The sequence below is a fragment of the Corvus cornix genome, chromosome 20, assembly GCF_000738735.6.
Source record: "Corvus cornix cornix isolate S_Up_H32 chromosome 20, ASM73873v5, whole genome shotgun sequence".
Lineage (NCBI taxonomy): Eukaryota > Metazoa > Chordata > Aves > Passeriformes > Corvidae > Corvus > Corvus cornix.
This window is the reverse complement of record NC_046349.1, coordinates 4153998-4175739: the sequence shown is the minus strand read 5'-3', so window position 1 is coordinate 4175739 and position 21742 is coordinate 4153998. Positions and strand designations below refer to the sequence as shown.

General features: G+C 48.5%; 1 protein-coding gene across 1 annotated transcript in view; it reads right to left on the bottom strand.

Moving 5' to 3' along the window:
- Positions 1–21742, bottom strand: part of PPP1R16B (protein phosphatase 1 regulatory subunit 16B) — a 58711-nt gene that overhangs the window by 11931 nt on the left and 25038 nt on the right. The window contains exons 3-4 of the mRNA XM_039563506.1: positions 2086–2156; positions 10–155 (exon numbers count right to left, since the gene is read on the bottom strand). Of these exons, the coding sequence (XP_039419440.1) occupies positions 10–155; positions 2086–2156 (217 nt within the window). The remainder of the gene's footprint in view (positions 1–9; positions 156–2085; positions 2157–21742) is intronic.

The following is a 21742-nucleotide window of genomic DNA, read 5'->3' as shown; positions in this document are numbered from 1 at the left end:
GCCACCTACTGCTGGATGAGGATCTTCACCAGGTTGATATGACCACACGTGGCTGCTGCATGCAGCGGAGTCCACAGCTCATTGTCCTTGGCGTTGACATTGGCCCCGTGGCTGAGGAGAAGCTTGACTATGTCCTCATAGTTGTCTATGCAGCACTGGTGAGGAAGAAATGCAGACAGATTGGGATTTTTGAAACTTTGGGAAGGTGAGGGCTCATACCTGCTCAGCTGTAAAATAATAAAGGGCACCTGGACATGGAGACCTACTTCACCCTGTGCTGCTTGGCAAGGAGCATCTCCAGCAGAGTTAAACACCAAATTGAGCACCAGCAGGTCAAAAAGGCAGAACACCTACACTGGACAGACCAAAGGTCACTGGGTGTTTTACAGGGCCTTCTGGTGTGGGGGCACAACCAGCAGGGAATAATAGCAAACACGCTCACAGCTTCTATTCCACTGGGTCTTCCATATTCAAGAGCAACCATAGCAGAAATTCAATGTAACCAGTATAACCACATACCAAGGGATGAGCTGACAGCTGACATTCCCTTTTCTTAGGGAAAATCCCACACACTGGCATGTGATGAGCAAGAGTCTTCTCAGGAGCTCATGCTGCCTTACCACAGTTATCTGGAGAGGCACAAACTGGATTCCCAGAGTTATGAGGTGCTTTGCAGGGCACCTTTCATTTCCTGAAAATAACCAGCTTCCTTCCTGCATTTAGAGTGTAGCCCAGCAGGCCAGAAGGGCCTCAGCCTCTTTCCTTGGGTGAAGGCGGAATTTGCTCTTTGATCCACCTCTTGCTCACCTCTAGACGTGAATGTGCATATGATAAAGACATTAAAATAAGATTCAGTCTTGTGCAAGAAGCCTGTTTGTGGTCTATGCATCGCTGCAGACCCACCCAGCTCAGCACACAGTATGGGCCATTAATGGGGCTGAATTCCAACACACAACAGGCATTTTAGCAGCTGAGTGACAAGGACCCTTCAGGTATTTCTATTTTGTTCACTGTTTGTACAAGGAAGTGAGGTTAAAGTCATGCCTGTCACACAGCCAAGTTATCACGGAAGTGGAAGGAGTTCACATGCACTGGAAGGAATGCTAATGTGTCCACTGAGGGGCTTCTCTGTGCTCAGGGATTCAGTTAATACCAGTGGATACAAAGCTCCCATCATAACTCCCAAATGCACTTTTACCATCTCTCAGTGGGCAAGGTGGATTCTCCAGGCTTCAGAGCCTGGCTGGGAAAGCAAGGAGGCTGTCAATGTTTCTCTGAGTGCAGGATAACATCTCTTTGGAGAGGTTTGATGTGCTCAGGACCTTTTGTTCTTCCAGGAGCCAGTTAGCATTTTTAAACAAACATTCATCCAGCTTTGAAGAGAGCAGGCGACTGGCAAAAGAATCCAAAATCCCAAGTCAATGGGAGCATTTACAACACAGAGTAGTGGCCAGAAACCTCTGAGTGCTCGGGTGACAACCACACCACTGTTGTTTGAGGCAGTGGAGGCGGCAGCTGCCAGGCACAGCCAGTCCCACGTGCCTGAGAGAGAATAGAAAATCCCTTATGGGAACAGCACAGAGGCTCCAGGGAAGGCCACAGACCCCACACACCACTGCAGCAAGTCTGTATTTCACTGGTGATCAGCTGCTGCCATCTCATACAGACTTTGGAAGTCCCTGAGCCTACAACCAGCAGCAGAGGATTCTTCAAGCATCTCATGTATCATTTATTCAAAACTCGTGGATTGCCAAGGTCCCTAAAATTGAGTTAATCTGCTATAAGGGTTTAGAGCCCAGTCCTACAAAGATTAAAAGGTGGGGAAATGCTGTTTGCATGTGAAGTCCAGCCCTGACTCCTGAGCTCTTATTATCACTGAATAAAGTCTGGGATACAGCAAGGAAAAGGTCTGATCTCAGTTTGCTCCCCAAGAAACCGGATCGCCAGCACAACATGGTCAAGTTTCACTGCTTTAACTGAGAAAAAAAATATAAAATATAAGAGGCCTCCCTGTTGGACCTGGGCAGGTGGGCTCAGCGGGCAGCAGGAACACACAGGGAGGTGTGAGCTCCTCCCACGCCTCACCTGATGCAGCGCAGTTAATCCATCCTCATTGCACAGGTCGGGGCTGATGTTGCTCTTCAGCAAGTAACACACTGCAAGGAAGGACAGAGGAGAGTCAGAGCAGCCACGCTGCCACATCTCTTGCTCTCAGCCAGCGCTGGACAGTTCAAGGCAGGGAAATTCACACCATCAGTGTGGGCAGAGCTGCAGGAGCCACAAGCCCAGCACTGGCTTGTCACCGCAGTGGGAGAAGAGCCTTCCTGGGTTTATCCAGCAGAGAGCACCAGCACACAATTTTCCCCCAACCTCCTTCCAAAGGAGACTGTGAATACAGTTTAAATTTTCATTCACTTGAGCTGGAACAGTCTCCATTTTTACCGTGTGCTTCACAATGCCCCAGTGCAACCTCTGCACTCTGTAGCCCAGGAGAGCTAAAAGGGGATTTTGGGATCCCAAGTTAGAACCATGAGAGAGATCCCTCCCACCATGAGAGGGATGAGGTCTTGCCTCAAGAAGTAATTGATCCATGATGAGAAACCAAATACATTCAGGGCCCTGTCACATCTAAATACACCAGGGTGGCTTTGGACACTTCGCTTGAGTTGCTGGGTGTTTGGAGAAAGCTTCCCAGAGGCTTTAGTTTTTAATCACTGCTTTAGGGGGAAAGGGTAAAGATTTATTCCATTAAAATGCAAATTTCTGAAACACATGAAAAGTCATTAGCCCCTAGGTGAAAAAACAAAGTTTGCTCTGAGGTACAGATCTTGCACAGGGCAATAGCAACAAGGTTGGCAGAGGCCATAAATTAACAGCAACACCAGAAACCCTTCAAATTCAACACTGCTGACAGATCTTGATGATCCATACCCTTTTTCTGCCATTTACGTGCTCATTCCCTGCTTCTTCTCCAGAAATTTCACCACCTAATGCTTTTCCTACCTCAAATGTCACTGACAGCACAAGCACAAGCCAGAGGTTCATAATCATCTCCCCAGGGCCAGAGCAGAAACAGATATTCACGTCACATCTGATTTGATGGCAGGGATGCAAGCACTGAGTGAAACCAGAGCTGCACAACAGGGCACACTGACAGAGCTAAAAGGGCAATAACCATCCTCAGAGCTGGCAATCAAAAACACCGCAAGGCTGCTCGCTCCAAAGCATCCTGCAGCCTCTGATCCTGTCCCGCTGTCAGAGGGAGCTCTTCCCCCAGCACATCCACGGGGAAAACCATCTGCAGGGCTGTCCCTGGGGACAGAGCACTTCTGGCATGCAAAGCAGAACATGGAAAACACACCCACCATGACATCACTGATGATTTATGAGGCTTTGTTTAAAAGATCTGGAAAACACACTTGCAAGAAAGGCAAATTGAAAGCAAAGTGAGATTTTGGTTGGAAGCCACTGCTCTGACGTTATCACAAAGGAAGGCAAAACCAGGCAGAAGTGAAATAAAACACATCACAGGGTTGTTTCACCCAACTCAAAACGAACGCTTGGATTTATTTTTGCTGGAAATAATTTCAAGGCATTGACACTTGCTCAGTGGAACTGCTGCAAAAAAGCAGAATACAGCAAAGACAAAACTCATCCAGCACCACAGTGAATCCAAAGGCTCTGTTTTTTTCCAGCTCAAAGGCCAGTGCAGGAAGCCCATGCCTACACCGGACTCACAGCCCCAACACTTGCATGCATAACAGTAATAAGAGCACTGAACCTCAGCCAGTATATCCAATTTAATGACTCTGCTTCTACCGTTTCTGGCCAGCCCTGAGCTCTTGCTCTCCTAATCCAAGCTGAGTGATAGACGAGTCATTCACCAGTGGCTCTGGTTGTCTCTTATTTACATTGGATGCTCTGCCATTAGGGTTTTAATTCAATCTCAGTCAGTTAAGTGCCATTGTGTACTAATGACACACAGCTCTGTAATCATGTTTTGCCTGATTATGGAGATTTGGACAAGTAGATGCTGGCAAATTAACCTTGTAAGAGCTGTCTCTCCATGGGAAGAAGCAGCAGCATAAATCCCAGCTTGTTACAGGGTTCTGTGTCGAAGGCACTGTGATCATGGCTTGACAGAGCTTGTGAGAGGCCCTGAAGGGTTAAGATTCAGGAAAGTTTTAATCTTACCCTAAAGAAGCTTTGAATCCTTCACTAACCCCTGCAGCAGCCCTTGTGTCCCCAGTGCACCTCCCCTTGGCTCCCTTCTGCCCTTAGGACAGGCTCACCCTATTTCCCAGTACCTCCCAGCACAGTGAAGACTAACAGCCACAAGACACCAGAAATGGCACGGAGAAGTCAGATAATGAAGCAAGGTATGGACATGGTACCACTGAGTCCAGGCAAACAAGGCATGAAGAAGAGATCAGACTCCTTTCAGACCCGTCCTAAGCTGAAGCTTGCATTTCAGGGCTCGGTGGGGGAGCACAGGGTCAGGCAGCAAGAAGCCCTCATTTCCACCCACCAGCCCAAGTTCACAGCAGAACACAGCCCCATTCCTGCCCACCAGCTCAAGTTCACAGCAGAACACAGCCCCATTCCTGCCCACCAGCCCAAGTTCACAGCAGAACACAGCCCCATTCCTGCCCACCAGCTCAAGTTCACAGCAGAACACAGCCCCATTCCTGCCCACCAGCCCAGCAGCAGGGCACAGGGTGGCAAAGAGCAGCTTCATCATCCCCTGCTCCCTGTGAGCTGCAGAGGCACATGGAGGGAGGACAGGGACACCTTCCCCATGCCCACTACCCAGGAGCAGCCCTTCCCAAACAGCCAGGAAGAACGAGTTCTCCTTTCTGATAAACTTCATGGGACATGTGCATTTGTGGGTTGTCCAGTGCCCTAAGAATAGGAAAGGGGGGCCAGAACTGTGATGCTTTGCAGTGCTGGAAGCTGCGCCCTCAGCTGTGGCAGTGCCACCAACCTGCTCTGCTGCCTCACACACAACATAAGGGACAGGCACCTGAGCATGCAAAATGCTCCTCTCTTCAAGCCCTGCCAGGGTCACACGCTTCTCTGCAGAGCCCAACACCTTCTCCCCCATCTCCAGGCATGACTGATGCTGTACAGGTAGGAAGCAAACACTTCAGCTCCCAAGGACACAGATTAATCACTCAGTGCCAGCTGATCGCCTTCTGTCGGCTCAAGCCTCGGCCTCCACTCGTGGAAGGACCATCCCCCTGCATGCCTCCGGAACAGCACGGAAACGAGCCCTCTGCAAGCCCCTGAGCCCGACAGAAGGGGCTCTTTGGGGTCACATCAGCAGCTTCAGCAGCATCAGCCTCCACTCTAACACTGCGATTAACTTCTTAGAGAGCTCAGTGCCAAAAATGCTGAGCTCTGTCGAATCTGTGCGCTGCGTGTAGGCGGAGGCAGGTGGGGAGCAGGGGCTGCGAGCGTGGAGATTCTTTATTGCGTGTCGAGCGCAAGTTGTGGGAAGCAGTTCCAAACGCATAGCAAATGAAGGAATGAAAATGATCACAATAAGAGCTGGGTGAACAAATTGTTGTGAATAATTCATTCCAAACTGTATTAACTGAGCAATCACTCAAATGTATTTTCCATTATTCTCCTTGATCTGCCGATAATTGAACCTCTCACACACCACGATGGTGTACATTAATCTTCAATTTATATTTTATCATTCACATCTGTGCTGTGTTAAATGGAAAAAGCTCCCACAACAGCTGTGAAAATACAGCCTCGGTTTTAAGCCGCCTTCCATCAGATGTCCTGGGGCAGCCTTAGAAAGATTCTCCTCCCCAAACATAGCAAACCACTTCTCAGGAGCTCCCTCTCCTCCCAGCCTCACTTATCCCCCCCAAAACTCTAAAAAGCAGGGGAAAGGCAAAAACAACACTGCAAAGGTCCTAAGGAAAACTCAACATGGGGCAACCGACCCCCACCTGAAGAGATATTACAGCGCTAGCATTTTTTATTGGTGTTACTTCCCACTGAGTTTCCACGAGAAGCAGCTTTTCCAGAAAAGCTCCTAAACCAGATGAAGAAAAAAAAGCCTTTGTCAGTGCAGTTTCCCCTAAGTCAATAAGCTACACCATAAAATCCTGGATACTATTACACTCCCATCTATCCCAAGCACTCGCATACCTCAAGCATTAATAACTCATAAGAGAAAAAGCCAACTGGAACTGATATGGATACCATGGAGGGATTAAAAAAACCCCAACAGACACCATCCTGCTAGGAGGTCCTGATTCCTCCCAAAAATATATAGTGGCAAACTGTCTCTACTGGCAAGCAGCCTCACCTGTGTGTTCCAAGTTTATATACACACACAGGCCATTACTTTTTAAAAATCCAGGTTTATCTCGATCTTTTACACTCAACAACTTCTTTTTAAAGTCATTCAAGCCCTTCTAGTTCACCGTCTGGTGAACCAGGCACTTTCAGGTCTCCACGGCAGTAGAATAATTTCTGTATGTTCACACATGATTTCACTGCATAAAATGAAGTTTCACTTAGGTTAATAAAACATTTTTACACATTACTCCAAGTCCCTTTCACCCAAATGAAGTGTAGCTTTAGTCAGAGACCCAGTGTAGCAGAAGAAGCTCCTTCCAGCATTATTTGTAGTGACATACACGCAGGGGTGTTGGCAAACGTCTGGAAAGGCTGATCCCAGCCTGCCAGGCATGGGACTATGGATGGGCTCAGCTACTTCAAAGCTGCATGTTTACTGCTGTGGTTTTGCAGGGATATTTATTGCACAGGAGAAACAATGCCAGGAAAACAGCACTGAAGCTGTGAGCACTCTGCCAGCTTCCTAGCCCAGCATACAATGATACTCACATTTTACAGCATATCTAAACTCTGAGCAATAACAGGATGAACTCGCTCAGCCTTATCCTCCACTCCCTGCAATGTACAACTGATAGCCCATGCTGGTCCATTGATAAACTCCACAGCTCCCTAAAGCTTTTTGAAAGACAGAAAAACCCCACAGAAAGCAAAAAGCCGCACTCAGACAGCTTCAAACACGTAGTACACCTAAAAATAAATATGGCCCAGTTTGCCTGCTGAGCCAGCGACGGAGACATCCCATCCCGATTGATCACTGAGCTTTCTCGGGAAAGTTCAAAGCCTGTTAAACACTTCCCACCCAGTGTACAGCCGGGCACACACATTGCTTCTAATAGATCCACAAAATCTGGGAAGTCTGGAGAGAGGCCAGCAGAGCCCCATCTGCTTCATGCCACGTTCACACGGGCAGGGACACTGCACGCGGCTACACTCAGCCCAGGTGCTGCTTCTCTCAAGGAAAACCTATTTCTGACTTTGATGCTTCTTACTTAAGAGGGCACAGCCCTCCTCAGCCCCGAGGAGCCTGTTCTTCACAGCAGGCTCCTCCTGCAGGGTTGGGGGCCGGGCTCATACAAGTTTTATTCTGACAGCAAGTCATACATTTATTTAATGCACAGGGTCCGATTCTTTCTCCCCATGTTTGTGCATATTTCAATCCACTTCTGCTTTATGCTTTGACCCTTATCCATCACTGCAGCACCTGAGCAACAAGAGGAATGCTACAAAGGGACAGCCTCCTACAGCTGCTTCTCCAATGGATGGGCCATAGCCTGGCCCCCACAGCCTTCTGCATCCCACGTTTCTCTTGTTCTGCATGCAGGACTCCGAGCTCTGATAATCCACTTAGTGCTACTGATGATAAACCATCTTTCTTTAATGGCTGCCATCCACCTGGGATTAGTGGGATAAGGAAGCGTGCAAGTTACCCATCTGCAGCCACAGTGCTCAAAGGGCGCAGCAGAAACAAAGCGCTCAAAGGGCGCAGCAGAAACAAAGCCAAATTAATTTCAGCTGGGAAAATAAAAATTAGAGGACGCTGCCACCTGACACACCTCTCTAAGGATGTAGTGTCATGTTCAAAAGTATCCTGATCCTCTTCTCCTGTCAGAGTAACAGTGAAATTGGTCCACACTGGAAATGTTAAATACATAAAGCAAAATTAAAGTCAAAGATTACTTCCCTGGTTTCCCATTTGTCATCTGGTATTGGAAGAATAAATAAATCATTTCAGGATGGTTTTTAAACAGATGATGGGATTTGAAAGGGATGAGTGTTTTATATAACCTTTGGGCTCAGCTGCCTTCAGCAGGATTGCCGTGGGCAGGGAGCCAGGAAAGCAGATTCCCCAATATCGCTGTGACAGAAACACCTGGGCTGCCAGAGAGCCTCTTCTCTCTTTACGAGGCATTTTGGAGTAGTTATTTGAACGGTCCTGATTTAAAGAGTACTAAAAAAATACATTAACTCAGACTTCAGGAGGCATGGACCAAGCAACCCAAGGCCAAGTTTCCCAAGGATGACTCAGGAGATTGGCAACCAGCAGAGCAGTGCTGGCTTTTTGGGTTTGACAGTTCACAGAGGGAATGGTCCTGCTGTGGTGGAAGCCACATGAGGCAGTGGCCTGAGCAGGGAACAACACCACAAAGCGAGGGATGATGGACAGCCACGTCCTCCAGCAGCAGCTCCAGGGGCACCTGCATCCCCCATCTCCGGAGTTCACACCTGAAATTTTGGGTTTGGTGGACCCAAGCAGGTCCACATCTCATTTCTCTTTGACTTTCAGGCAGAGCGAGACAAAGGGCACCTAGAGAGCCAGTATCTCAACCAGGACCTCCTGTTCTCCTACTGCTCTGGCTGCTTCCAGCTTTGCTCCTACAAAAACCACTTCTTGGAAGTCAAGACAACACATGCAAATCCATTCAGACAACACAATATCAACACAACATGTGCCTTTTATCTGAGCAGCACAGAGGATCTCACTTATATACACGTTCAGAAACAATCTCTGATGTGTTGGACCAAAATCCATCGACTGCGACATGGAGCAGTCAGCACCTGTCTGTACTAAGCTTATTAGAAATTAAGTCTTTCAGGGTACCAAAAAGGAAATGCATCATAAAAGTTAATTGGCTTTAATAGAAATGACAGACTGAGAAGTGTTTAGATAAAAGGGAGCAATGTTGTCAGGAGGGAAACTTCTGCAGCTGTCTGAGTCCATGAACAGCCTCCCAGCTACAATAAGCTATTGTGTTATTATTAACACAACAACCTAACAGGTGATCAGAGGAGCAGAATTGCAAAGGCCCCCTCCAACCTCTGTGCAGAGCCAGACTGTCAGGATTTGCAAGAGGATACTCTGATGTGCTCTGTGCAGCAGGAAATAGTTCCTATTGCCATCTGAAAGTGCTCTTAGGTTCCAGAGCCAACAGCCTCTGCCCCAGCTCGTATTTCAGGCATCCCATGACCCCAGTTAAGCAGCTGTATGATGACCTGAACCACATGAATGTTTTTAAGAGTCTCAATTATAAACCAGGAAACTTTCTACTTAGAGTAACGGAAGAGAGGTTGTGGTGGAGGGTGGGGAAATACAGATCTGCTTTTCAGGCTGCCCTGAGTTAATACTGAACAATTCCCTGCAGTGACAGCCTGCAGACCACACCCCAGGAGCTGGTGGCACACTGGGCTCCCCTCCTCTGCCCCACTTGAACGACTCCTGCTCTGTGTCGTGCCACTCTAACCCCACCCCAGGCTTTAGAGAGTCCTGGCCTCCTTTCTCCATCTGCTCTGGCTGTTTCAGCACCTTCTCCACGCTGACCTCAGTCAACACTGCTTGGTTTGTTTTTTCCCGCCTTCCAACTTTGTCTCCTTTTAGTTTAGGATGGGTACGCTGGGGATGAAGATCTTTAAGAGCTACAGATCCACGTCACACCCTCCGGTCTGCTCCCATGGGTGGCTGCATTCCCGACCCAGGGTGCCACGAGGCCACGGTGTGAATGCCGGCGAGGGCAGAGCGCGGTGTGCCAGGACACGCGCCCGGCTCTGTGCCACAGTGCCACAGTGGGAGCTGCTGCCAGCCCACACGTGGGAGACCACAAGGGACATGCCAGCAGTTAAAGAGTAATCTGCTAAAACCTCACCCTCCGCTCCTCAGCACTGCTCCTAACTGGAAATGCTGTGCTGCTGCGCAGTGCAGGAAGGGAAATGCCTGTAAAAGCAGAAAATCATCCCCCCCGCCCCCTTCTTTAGTATCAGATAAAGACAGAACATGGTTTCATTTTAAAAACAAACATTACAGCAAAAACCTTCATGCAAGTTTAGCAGCAATCTGAACTTTACCGGAGAAGCACTCGCAATCCTTAGCAACCCTTTTGGTTTTGCAACCTGTAATTATTCAGCAGCAAATTTTACACATTTCAGAGATTTGGATTTCAACAGCACCTTCCATCCAGAGATCTCCCAAAGTGCAGCTGCACTTAGTGGAGTGAGCTCCAGGCTGTCCTGGGATTTTACCATCAGTTTTTGCCTCATTTCACAGCTGTGACATCTCAGCCCAAGTTAGACCAAGGCTCTGGAGGCTCAGGGATCTTTCTTTGCCAAGGTCACAGTGACAGTCCATGGCATAGCTGTGACACTGCCCTTAAGCACCAGGTCCCAGCTCTGTCCTTTAAGCACAAGAAAACTCTACTCTCCCCCATCCTTTCCGTTGTTCAGCCAAGAGCAATTGGACAAAGCAGCTGAAGCCTCAGTGCTAACAGCTCTTTTTTATCCCTCCTGCCACATGCCCAAGTCCCAGAAGTTTGCAATTTTAAGGGCTGATCAAATCTCACTATTCCCCCAGACTTTCCAATCACTGTTCCTTCAACTTTCACTTCAGCACCAGTCTCACAGACAAATCACACAGCCCACAATTTAGTGTTCGTATTAACAAAGCAGTGCATTCAAATTTGCTCTCCAGGTCAAGCACCTCCAATCCCAAAGCAATCCCCAAGGTCCAGTGTCCCTCGGTTACCAACGAACTCTGGCCAGAGAAGCCAAGAGAGTTTATCTGTGAACGTCATCACCAGAGGTATTCGGCACTGCATGGAAACCAATCCATACATTTAAGAGTGGAATCAAAAGTTAGCACCTGAGCTTGGCAGAAATGCAGGTTTTTCACAGCTAGAATAATGCTTATAATCAATGAGACAGACACTGAAAAAAGGCCTTCAAATAAGGCCAAAACAAGCAGGCACACAGTGCTACAACCTGGCTTGGCCTATAACCTGACTGTGAGTGCTGTGCACACAGATCACCTCGTTTTAATAATTATCTCACCTGTTCCATTACACAAAGTTGAAAACTCCCTCCAACAACTTCTGCCACAAGCTCCATGTGATTTCTGCTTGCCACCACCTCAAGAAGCAGAAGATGAGTGTTCCCAGGCTGGGGGATGCAATACAGCTCTGTGACTGCTGGGAGGCCCATGGAGAGAGCTTGACAGGTCATTTAGACCTTAGAAAGGCAAAACAAAGCCCAGCTGGCTGTCTTCACCCATCCCTGCCATGTGCACAGACACCAAAGTGCAGCCTCATGTGAACTGAGGACAGCTTTTGCTGCCAGCCCTCCTCTGCTGAGCTTCCAGCACTTTGATGCAGAAAAGAAAGGAACTGAGCACAGGGTTGGCAGCACTTTCCTTTTTCACCTCACTTTCAAAAGCCACCTCCATCAGCTTCAATCTCTCATCTGCACAATGCAGCCTGAACTCAGCAAACCCCTCCAGATTAGTAATGGGCAGAGAGAGAAAACCTCTCCATTTCCTGGCAGGGCAACAAGGAGGCTCCCTCGAGGAAGGAGAGGTCTGCGGTCCAAACCTGCAGCAGCTCCGACTGGAGCTCTGAGCTCAGGACTCTACCAGCCTTCAGGGGCAGTCTGGGAGACTTTTACTTAACCTGAAGAGGAAAAGAGCTGGAAGTCTCCTCCAGAAAGTGCTCGGCCTTACTGCTTCAGGCCAGGGCACTGATGTGAGACGAGCACTTCAGTCTCTGTGCATGCACTGATTTTTTTCTTTTTTAATTCATTGCTTTGTGTTTACACACTGATCTTATTATTATTATTATTATTATATCTATTACGTGTTATATAACTATATTATTATTATACATTTTTTAAGAAGACATGGTTTAAACCACCAAATTAAAAAAATATGTCATTCCTACAGCTCTTACACAGGTTCAAAGCACCCCACTTATCAGAGCAGTATCTCTGAACATTGAAGCCACAACTCCTTGATGCTGGGAACAAGGAGTGACAGGCAACAGCAGGGAGCAGAGAGAGCATAATATATCCCACTCAGAATCACAGAATTGCTAAGGTTGGAAAAGACTTTTAAGATCCTCAAGTCCAACCATCTGTTGACTTCCCTCCCTTCATCCCTGCGAGAGGACTCTAATCCTGGGATGAAAGACCAAGTCTCCACATCAGTATTGCAAGTGAAATGCCTTCCCCAGCCTCTGCAGCAAGAGGCAGCTCAGAGGAGTTCTAGTTTTCCTTTCTGCACCAGTGGAGAACTGCTTCAGTTTTCCAAACTATATCACATTTCCCAATAAAATAGCAGTTTGCAAAATAATTAACAGCCATTAAAATTCCCCATTAAGTTTTGCCACTAACAACAGCAGGACCATTCTCCTCCCAGCAGCAGTGAAAACTGCTTATTTCTGTAGTAAACCCAGTGTTGTTAATGAGCCATTTTATCCCATCCAGTTTGCTTCTGAGAGCTCCCCCACCAGCAGATCCCTCTCACTGGGGAGTTTTTCATTACATATTTAACACTACCAAGAGCCTGAGCACACGGACCACCTTTGAGCTGTCACAGTGCAAGAACGGGGACATCCATCTCCTGGTTAGTGGCAGAGTGCCCTGTACTCACTGCACCCCTTACACCGAGGAGTAAAGGGGGAGAGAGCCTCTCCCCTGCCATGCTGCTTGAGGAGAACAGGCTACATGATCAAATTAACTAAAATAACCCCGATTCTGAAAATTAAGGCAAGAGGAAAGCCAGGCTCCAGCTTTGTGCCATCTCCCACCGATTCCACCCTCTAATATTTTGACTTGAACATTTACAAGAACAACAAAATGCTTCAGTAGCTCAACCCACCTTGGTAAGTTCATCAAAGAAATTAATGCTGCAGTGGCTGCTTACACCACTCTGCTGACAGCATTAATTACAGGCTGCAGAGGTGGATCCCAGTGACAGCAAAGGGGTCCAGGAGCTGGCTGGGAATGCATGGGAATGGGCAGATGTGCAGCCCTGTGCCACTGCTTGGGCTGGACCCAGCACTGCCCTGCTTCCTCCTGCTCCTAACCCCAAAATGCAGCATCTCCAGCACTGAGCGTAACTGAGCAACTCTGGCAGCTTCTGCTGTTTTTCTGCCAACCAACACCCAGCAGAAGAGGCCTGGAGCATCCTACTAAACACCTTTTTGAGAGCAAGCCCTACATTAACAGGAGTAGGGCTGGCTAACCAAGGTGACAGGGCCCTTACAGACCATCACGAGGATAGCAATCCAAGTGTTCTGGTTCCTGGAGACATCATGGACCATTTCATCTCCTGTGAAATTAAGTGGGAGGGTTGTACTCTCCCTCACTAAACACAGGGTATAACCTTCCTCACACAAGAAGTCCTGTCCTGAAGGCATGGGCAGAAACCCACAAGCTCAGCGTGACTTGTGCCAAGAGCACTTGTGTCTGTTTTGGGAGATGCAGAAGATCTGATCCTCATTGCTAGATCTGTGACCAAGCACAAGGTCCCTCCCCAGCTGTTTTTAGTTCACCTTTGTCTGGGAAAAACACAGGCTTAAAAAAATTTATTATTTTTCCAGTCAGCCGTTTGTAAAAAAATGCTTTTGAGATGTTTCTCACATTTCACAGGCTGAGGCAATCCCACTCTAACCCTCCATCAGCACCCAGTTAGTGCTACAACAGAGAAACCCATTTCTTTCTGTTCATCTGGTCATAAAGAATCACTCCCAGGGAAAGGAGCCCTCCCCACCAGAAGCATCCAACGAGGTCTGGATCTCACACAAGCAGCTGCAACCAGTACAGTTGTATAATGGAAACCTGACCTACAAACCCTGAACCAAATTCTAGTTGTTCCCTTTGAGAAGTGAGCACGTGAAGGCCACACATGTCTTCTGCCCTGGGTGCTGCCTCCTCCCACAGCTGTAACCCCAGCTCGGCTCCACATCCTGACAGGACTGTTACCTCTCCTCCATCCAGCAGAGCTGGGAGGAAGGGGACCACCAGCAATAAGTGAGTTAAAATGGGCCCTGGTTGCATAAATTGCATCATCTGTGCCACCTACAACTGAGGGATGGCCGTGTTTTGGTGGCCGAGCTCTCCACACATCACCACCCACTTCTGGGTTGAAGGAAAGGAACACAAAGGAACAGCTGGTGCTGCCTCTTCCACCCAACAGGGCACCAGCAGCACTGGAGCAAGGGAACACATCCCTCATGGAGCAAACGGCCCCGTACCTGCTCTGGGGACAGAACAGCTGTGTGGGCTCTAAGGACAACAGGGTGACACAGAGAGCTTTTGGGACAGACAGCATTACCCTCTCTGCTGCTGGAGCCTGGCTCTCCAGTGCAACCCCAGTTCCCCAGGAGGGCTCTTTCTCTACACAGACCCAACAAACCAGATGGGTTTGAGGTGTTTTGTGCCTGTAACGCACAGCAGCATCAAAGACGTTAAGAAGAAGAACATATTGCACCAGAGAGTCTAACAAATAACACACCCATAAAAGCAGAGAGGAAAGCTCAGCACAAGCAGGCAAATCACAGCAGCTGGGAACTGCAGAGTCACCCTGGGAAGGGGACAGGAGGCAAGGCAAAGCCATCTCCTCCTCCACCACAGCACCAGCCAGGAGGGTCCCGGTCAGATGGGAATTCGGACACACCTGAGCCCCAGAGAGCTCAGCAAGATGCACAAACCTTCCCTTGGGTTTCTACTCTGCAGTAAAATTCCAAGAAGCATTAAAAGGAGGTTCTTGAAAGGACTGTGAAAGGAACAGGAGCTCTCACAAGGAGGTCCTTACACTGTCAGCAGTTCTGAGATGCTTTGCAACCATCTGATCCCTCCTTCCCCCACACAAAGTATGCAAATCAAGGAGTTTCTTCAGAGAGTGAACTAGATTTGAATGACAAGGTTTCCCAGCTCCTTGGCTGGAAATCCCTTCCTTTCCTACAGTCTTGCTGGAAATACGGAGAAATCTGCTGTTGATGAAGCACATTCCCAGCAGCAAAAGCCAGCAGTGATGGAGAGGGGCCAGGCTACGCTGACCCACTGACCAGTCCTTCTCGGCCACACTCCTGGGCCAGCTCCCACGTGTCCATGCCACACAGGGTACAGCATCTCCCTTCATGGATGACGCTTCCCTCTCACAAGAAAAACAGCTGGATAAAAACTGCCCTGTTGGACTTGCCCCAAGAGAAAAGCCAACCCAGTCTGCAGTCGGGAAGGGGCTGCATGAGCCAGCAGGGAAGATGCTCCTTCACCCCCACCTGCCTTTCCCAGCGGGCAGTTTGAGCGTGTTACAGCCACCAGGAGCACAGTGAGAGAGATTTTGGCCATCACACATAACCACAGTGGATAATAACAACTCACTGAACACCTGATTTACTTAATGACTGTATCAGCAGCTTTGCAAGACATGGGTGATTCCAGAGGCAGTCGGTGCTTTGCTGCTGCTCCAAGTCACAGCAAGTGCAGCCAAGCCCCACAGCAAGGCAGGAACACTGAGACTTCCCCCAACTGTTCTTATCTTGTCTCACAGTATTGAAAACTGGGACCTATCGAGACCAAACAAGCCATGGCATTCACTGAACTCTGCTGTGGCTGGGAGTGCTGTAAATCACATGCAGGGACAGGCTCCTCATGCAGAAGTGACAAGGAAGATGCATCTGCAATGATTTTATGGCACATCAGCATAGAAAATGGTTTTGTGTTCCTAAAAGCAGGTGATTAAAATTCCAAGATGTCACAGATTTTAATCCTGAGCTAATTTTTTCCTCTCTTCTATGCTGTATCATACATCACCGCTATCAAGAGAGCAGAACTCTCAAAAATCAGATGTCCTGAAGCTAGAGTACAAGAAAATTATGTTTTCTACAGCAAATCAGTTCAACAGAGGCTCAATAAAACATGATTGATAATTAGTGTTTTCTTTTTGGCAGCTAGTAGCAATTGTCTTCTCCTTAAGCCTGGTGCATTTGCCAATTTAAAACTAATCTGTCCAAAAATGAAACAAAACATCTGCGAAAAAAAATCCCAGTGAATATTGGTTAAGATTTACAAAGTTCTACAGCAGAGTGTCACCTGCTACAGCATCGGACAACTCAACAGTAATGAGGGTAGAGCTGAGACAGCCTTGTGGAAAGAGCCATCAGGCAAATGGAAAATGGATGGCAATAGCTAAATCAGTTTAGATTTCCTTAACAGAGGTAGATCAAAAGAAAACTAACGTGATTAGGAGGGAGAGAGACACTGATCCAGATTATGGAGCAAAGCAGAACAGCTATAAAGTGATATTTATGCCTGTTTTCCTTTCCAGGGCTGCACAAAGCACCAGCATGTACCAGTAGGTCTGGCCCAGATTTATGAGCTAAGGGTAGACCCTTTTAAACAAGGACAGCTTCTCTTCCCCAGCTTACTTTCCCAGTTAAGCAACGGTCCAAAAAAAAAAAAAAAAATTTAAATAGGCCATAAAAAAGCCTCCCCAATTTAATTAAATAGAGTAAGTGATAGTCACTGCCTCCTGGCAGTGCCATTCTCCCTGCTCAGGGCACCTTGTCCTGGTTACAGCAGGGCAGGGATGCACTGCCAGAGCCCGGCTTTTGGCTCAGCCCAGTTCACACAGCACCAGATTTGGTGCCAGCACTGGCTGTGGCCATGCACAGGCCCCTGAGCATCCTGCCCTGAGGGTGCAGGCCGGTGTAGTTACACAGCCCCTGACACCAGGCAGGGCACATCCCTGCTGCTGCTGGCATGCTGCAGCACTGAATACTGCAGGAGTACAACACACACCCACCCCAGGAGCACCGTGCCTGCCTTCCCGAGGAAAGCCTGACACAGATCCTGGTCCCTGAACCTGCCACCACCTCCTCCAGCAAACCCTCTGCTGCCTGAGATGAGCCCACTGCTACTCAGAGCTGCCACCACTGCTGCCAGGGGCTCATTTCAGCTGACTGCAGCGTTCAGTGCTTTGCTGGGTGTCCAGGCTCCTCATTAGCCACCACCCCAGCACCCTGTGCCATGGCCAGCACAGTCACCAGCCTCTCCCTTAGTGCCAGGGCCCCTTTGCAGCAACACCCACCCGGGCTGCCAGGGTAAAAAGCTCCCTGAAGCCACTCCTGCTGTCCCCAAACCCCACGGGAAGGACTCACTGCCCAGAGATAATGACAGCACAAAAGCTCCCCGCCACCAGCAGTCTCAGAGAAGGCCACCCTGGCTGTGTCCCCGCATGCTCTTAGCAGCCTGCTGCTTTCCAGAGCTGTGCATGTCCCAGGGGATGTGTGAGCACAGGTACACAGCTTTTTTCCATAGCAAACGCACTCCCAGGCTGACACTTTTGTTCAGGTTAAACACCTATGCCCCCAAGACAGCATTTTACACCATCACTCTCCACACCACAAATTGTGCCAAATCTAAAGAGGTTTTTGTTGCTGAGGAGGCTGCCCCAGAGCCAGGGCAGGCTGCACCACTCACCCTGATCCTGCAGCTTGTGCCTCCTGCTCTGACAGGGAGACCTCCAGCCTCCCCTTCACCTACCCCATAAGTATTTCCACCAGCAAACCCTCTCCACTCACAGTTCCATGTTTCACCCTCCTGGCTTCCACCCCAGCTGTGGAGAATTCAGACATCGCAACAAAAGCAAAGGGATGCCCCTAATAAAACAGCCCAATGTCCTCTCGCATTTTAGTGAGAGATAATAAACACAGCCAAGGCTTTGCATGAGTCCCACCAAACCTCCACACTCCTGACACGAGTCAGACACCACCTGACACCTCCCAAGGAGCTGGTATTGCATTGGATGTTATTAGGATCTAACGCAGAAGCTGTTTTGGGAAAGGGCAAAACCAACTTTGCCCACTGCAGTGACAATAAACACCCTCCTCATGCCCTCCAGTCCCAAGATCCTGTGGTCTCTGGGTGACCAAGCTGTTATTTTCATGTCCCAGTCACACAGGAACCAGTGCTGGGCTCTTAACCCCATGGCTCAGCCCGCTGGGTTTCGAAGGCCTCTCCAGCTGTGACACCTCAGGACCCCCACCCACGATGCTCCATGAGGAGCTCTTTGCAGAGGGTCCAGCAGAGAAGCACAGCTGACAAATGAGGTGCCACAGCCATGAGCAGTGTGGATGAGGAGGAGTTCTAAACAGATGTGAGCAGCTCAGTGGGTAGGTAAACAGGATCCCCACTTCTTTCCTGTTCCACGGCTGGAAAACCCACAGGCCCTTCCTGCAGGAAGGGAAGGAGGAGGGTGGGGAGCCCACAGCACTGGGGTCAGCTTCCAAAACTGGGAACTGGCTGTCCCAGGGATCTACTCCTCCCCATGGCACACACAAGATGTTTTCACTGCTGCTGGCAACTCCTGGTTCTGCTCAGGGTAACCCCTGAGGGATCATGCCATGCCAGTGTATTTTAATACCATGGGGCTGTGATTAATGGGGTGGTCTGTACAGCAGCATCCAGCAGGAAGGAGCTGAGTGCTCTTCACGTGGATTCTGTGCCCTGTGGAGCACAGTGCATTAGGTGACCAAACCAAACTGACTGCAGTAAAGTCAAAATACCCAAATATCTTTGGAGGTCTGTGCCAAAATGCTCAAGGATCCACAGGAAACCCCGAGTCAGTGGTAGCTGAAGGTGTTCCTATCAGAGCTTGGTCCAGGATGACTGAGTGAGGAATGTATTTGTGGAAGCATGAGAATGACACAAGGATCAAGCAAAGCCACATGGCCACACCTCTGGCTCATCACCCTTGCCCTGCTCTGGGCACAGCTCCTTCCACCTCTATCTGCAATCCACGCTGTCAATCCCACCTCACAGGAGAAAAATCAGTCAACAAATATTGCCCTTGAGCTACAAGACAAGTCTCTGGATGTAAGCAAAGCAAGAAATATTTCCTGTTCGCTTGTTCCCTGTAGGGTAACTGACAGATCAGTGCTGCAAACATTCCCATTACTGAACACGTGGCAAATCCTGGAGCACCAACTGATACAGTGCAATGATGACCCAAGTCCTGAATTCATGCTACAGATCCAGTGCTGACCTGTACTCAGATGACAGCTTTCACGGCTCTAAAGAGTGGTAGAAAATTGCCACAAATGGGAGTAATTTGGGTCAGGGGACAGAGCAGCAGCTTTTTCATAGCTATTTCACAACTGCATGATTGAAGTTATAAGAAATAAATTTCCTGGGAAAGCAAAAGGAATCCTGCTTAGGTGCCCTTACAGAGGAAATTTTAAACTCATTTGCCCTTTTAATAAAAGCAAAATGGACTTGCAGCACCTCTCCATGACCCACTGTCACCTACCAACCAGCCAGGCTGTGGTTTTGGCACAGCATCCAGCAGCAGGTTGGAAGCTGGCTGGTTACAGCCTAGACTGGAACTTCATCTCACATTCAGGACGTGCATCACTGTTGTGACAGCACCAGCTTTAGGGGGAAAGAAACCCCTGTGATAACTGCCTGACAGGCAGGAGGATGCCACTGCAGATCCACGGGGACTGTCCTCCTTCACTGGAGCTCTGGCTCTTTCTAACGCCTGCTATTTCAGGCTGTTAACACCAAAATTTTAATTAAAAGAAGAGGCCCATTTAAGCTCCTGTGGAGCCCTGATCCAGCCTTGCTAATTAAAGACAAACTGACAGGATCTGAAATGATAAAATAAACCAGGTCTGAAAAGTTTGAGAGGTACAGGACGAGTCTGAGCTCTAAGTAGGTTGAAACTTGCTCTCCATGTGAGCACTGTGTGCTGTCCAGCCCCAGGTTTCTAAGTGAGGTCCTGGTCTCTGTGGAGCTGACAGACTCTCCAGAGGGTTCATCAACGCGCCCCAGGTCGGATCTCACCTGTCTTCTCTGACAGGACATGGGATCTGACCCCAGTGCTGGCAGACACACAAATTCTCTCCATGTCCTTAACCTGAGTGAAACAGCTGTCCTTTACGGCAGGGTCACTGCACCTTTCCAGCCCCAAGAGGCTGAGAGCTGCAAGGGATTTCCAGGTGGATTCCTTGTCCCAAGTCATGCGGCAAACCACAAACATCCTGCAGCAATGAAACCTTGGTGCAGCAGAGTTTCTCCCTTCCTGCGCAAGGACTTTGTGCTTTTCATCCCGCATTATTGAACAGGGTAAAAATTTGCTGTTATTGGTAAGACAGACACAGAGAATCCTTCAGATCAGATAATTTAAAAGACCATGAATACACCAAGCCATCATGTCTTAGTCCTTATCGTTGCAACCAGAAGCACGGAAGTATCAGCACCTCGCCCCTCACCCTTGCTGCTCCAACTGGAAATACTTTGGAGGTGCCACCCACTAAAACATGGATGTGTCCAGACAGATGCAGGTGTAACACAGGACAAAACAGGAGCTGTGTGCAGGTAACTGCCATGAAAACCATCAGCTGCCACCAGGCTAAAACAGGGCTGGTGCAAGCAAGGAGAACGGTGTGAGAGTGACTTTGAGGTTAATTCCTCCTCTAGTCTCCCATTTCTAGAGGTTAACTCTACAGCAGTAGCCCTCAGAACAAAAAAGTATGAGTGCTGTTTGGTGGGGGGGCATTGCTTGGGGTTTTGTTATGGAGGAGGATTGTGGTGCTTTTTATCTAACAGGATTTCTCATCAGCCCAGGTAAAGGCAGACAAAGCTAAATGAGACTTTGGAAGTTTCCCACTACATTTCAGAGCTTGATGCTCTTACACTCAAGGCAGAGACCTTCTTGCCACTTTGAAAGCACAGCCCAGCACAGCAGACAAGACCACCAGGGAAATGTGAATTAAGGCCTAGCTTGAAAACCTTGACTAAGCTGAGAAATGCTGCAAACTGCTATAAAAACATATTCAGAACAGGAGAAACACCCTAGAGTAACTAAAGCCCCTTTCCCACATGAGAGGCATTTGCAGCCAGCCTACCTCATGCTATCCAGGGAACCCAGAAGCCACATCCAGCAAGAAAAAGTTGCAAATTGCAGGGACCTCAGTGGAAACTGCATCCGCTTGCTAGGAGCTGCACATGGGCTCTTGTTCCCCGAATTAAAAGGGAGGGCAAGGTGCTTGATTGCATCTTGGCTCTTGATTACAAATGCACCAGCAGCCAGAATTAAACAGTTGGCTTCCTGGCCTAATATTTAGCAGCCTTTAGTGCTGGGTTAGAGGGTGGGCAAGGCTTAGGGGATGTTTTTATATACCAGCATCTTTTTTTTTTTTTTTTTTTTAATTTTATTTCTTCTCAAGACATTTGCAGTGAATGATAACATTTCCCAAAGATCTGGGCTGGCTCCAGAGGAAAAAACAAGCAGTGGAAGTGTCTGTAGAAGCAGCTCTGCACTAGGCTATAAGGCACTGCCTGAACCAGCTGCCATAGCAACTGCTATTAAAGAAAGAATTACAGCATTCTTCACGGAAGTAGGAAAACTCCCAGTCAATAAGTGTAAGGATGAGATGCAAAGCAAAAAAAAAAAGGAGGATAAATACAAGCAAGTAGGAAAAATATGTACAACTGAATGAGAAGCAGGGCCACTTGCACAGGTAGGTGTGCTCTGGTGTTGTGGAGATGCCTATAAATACACTAAGATACCTAACTCCACCCTCATTAGCAAACATTT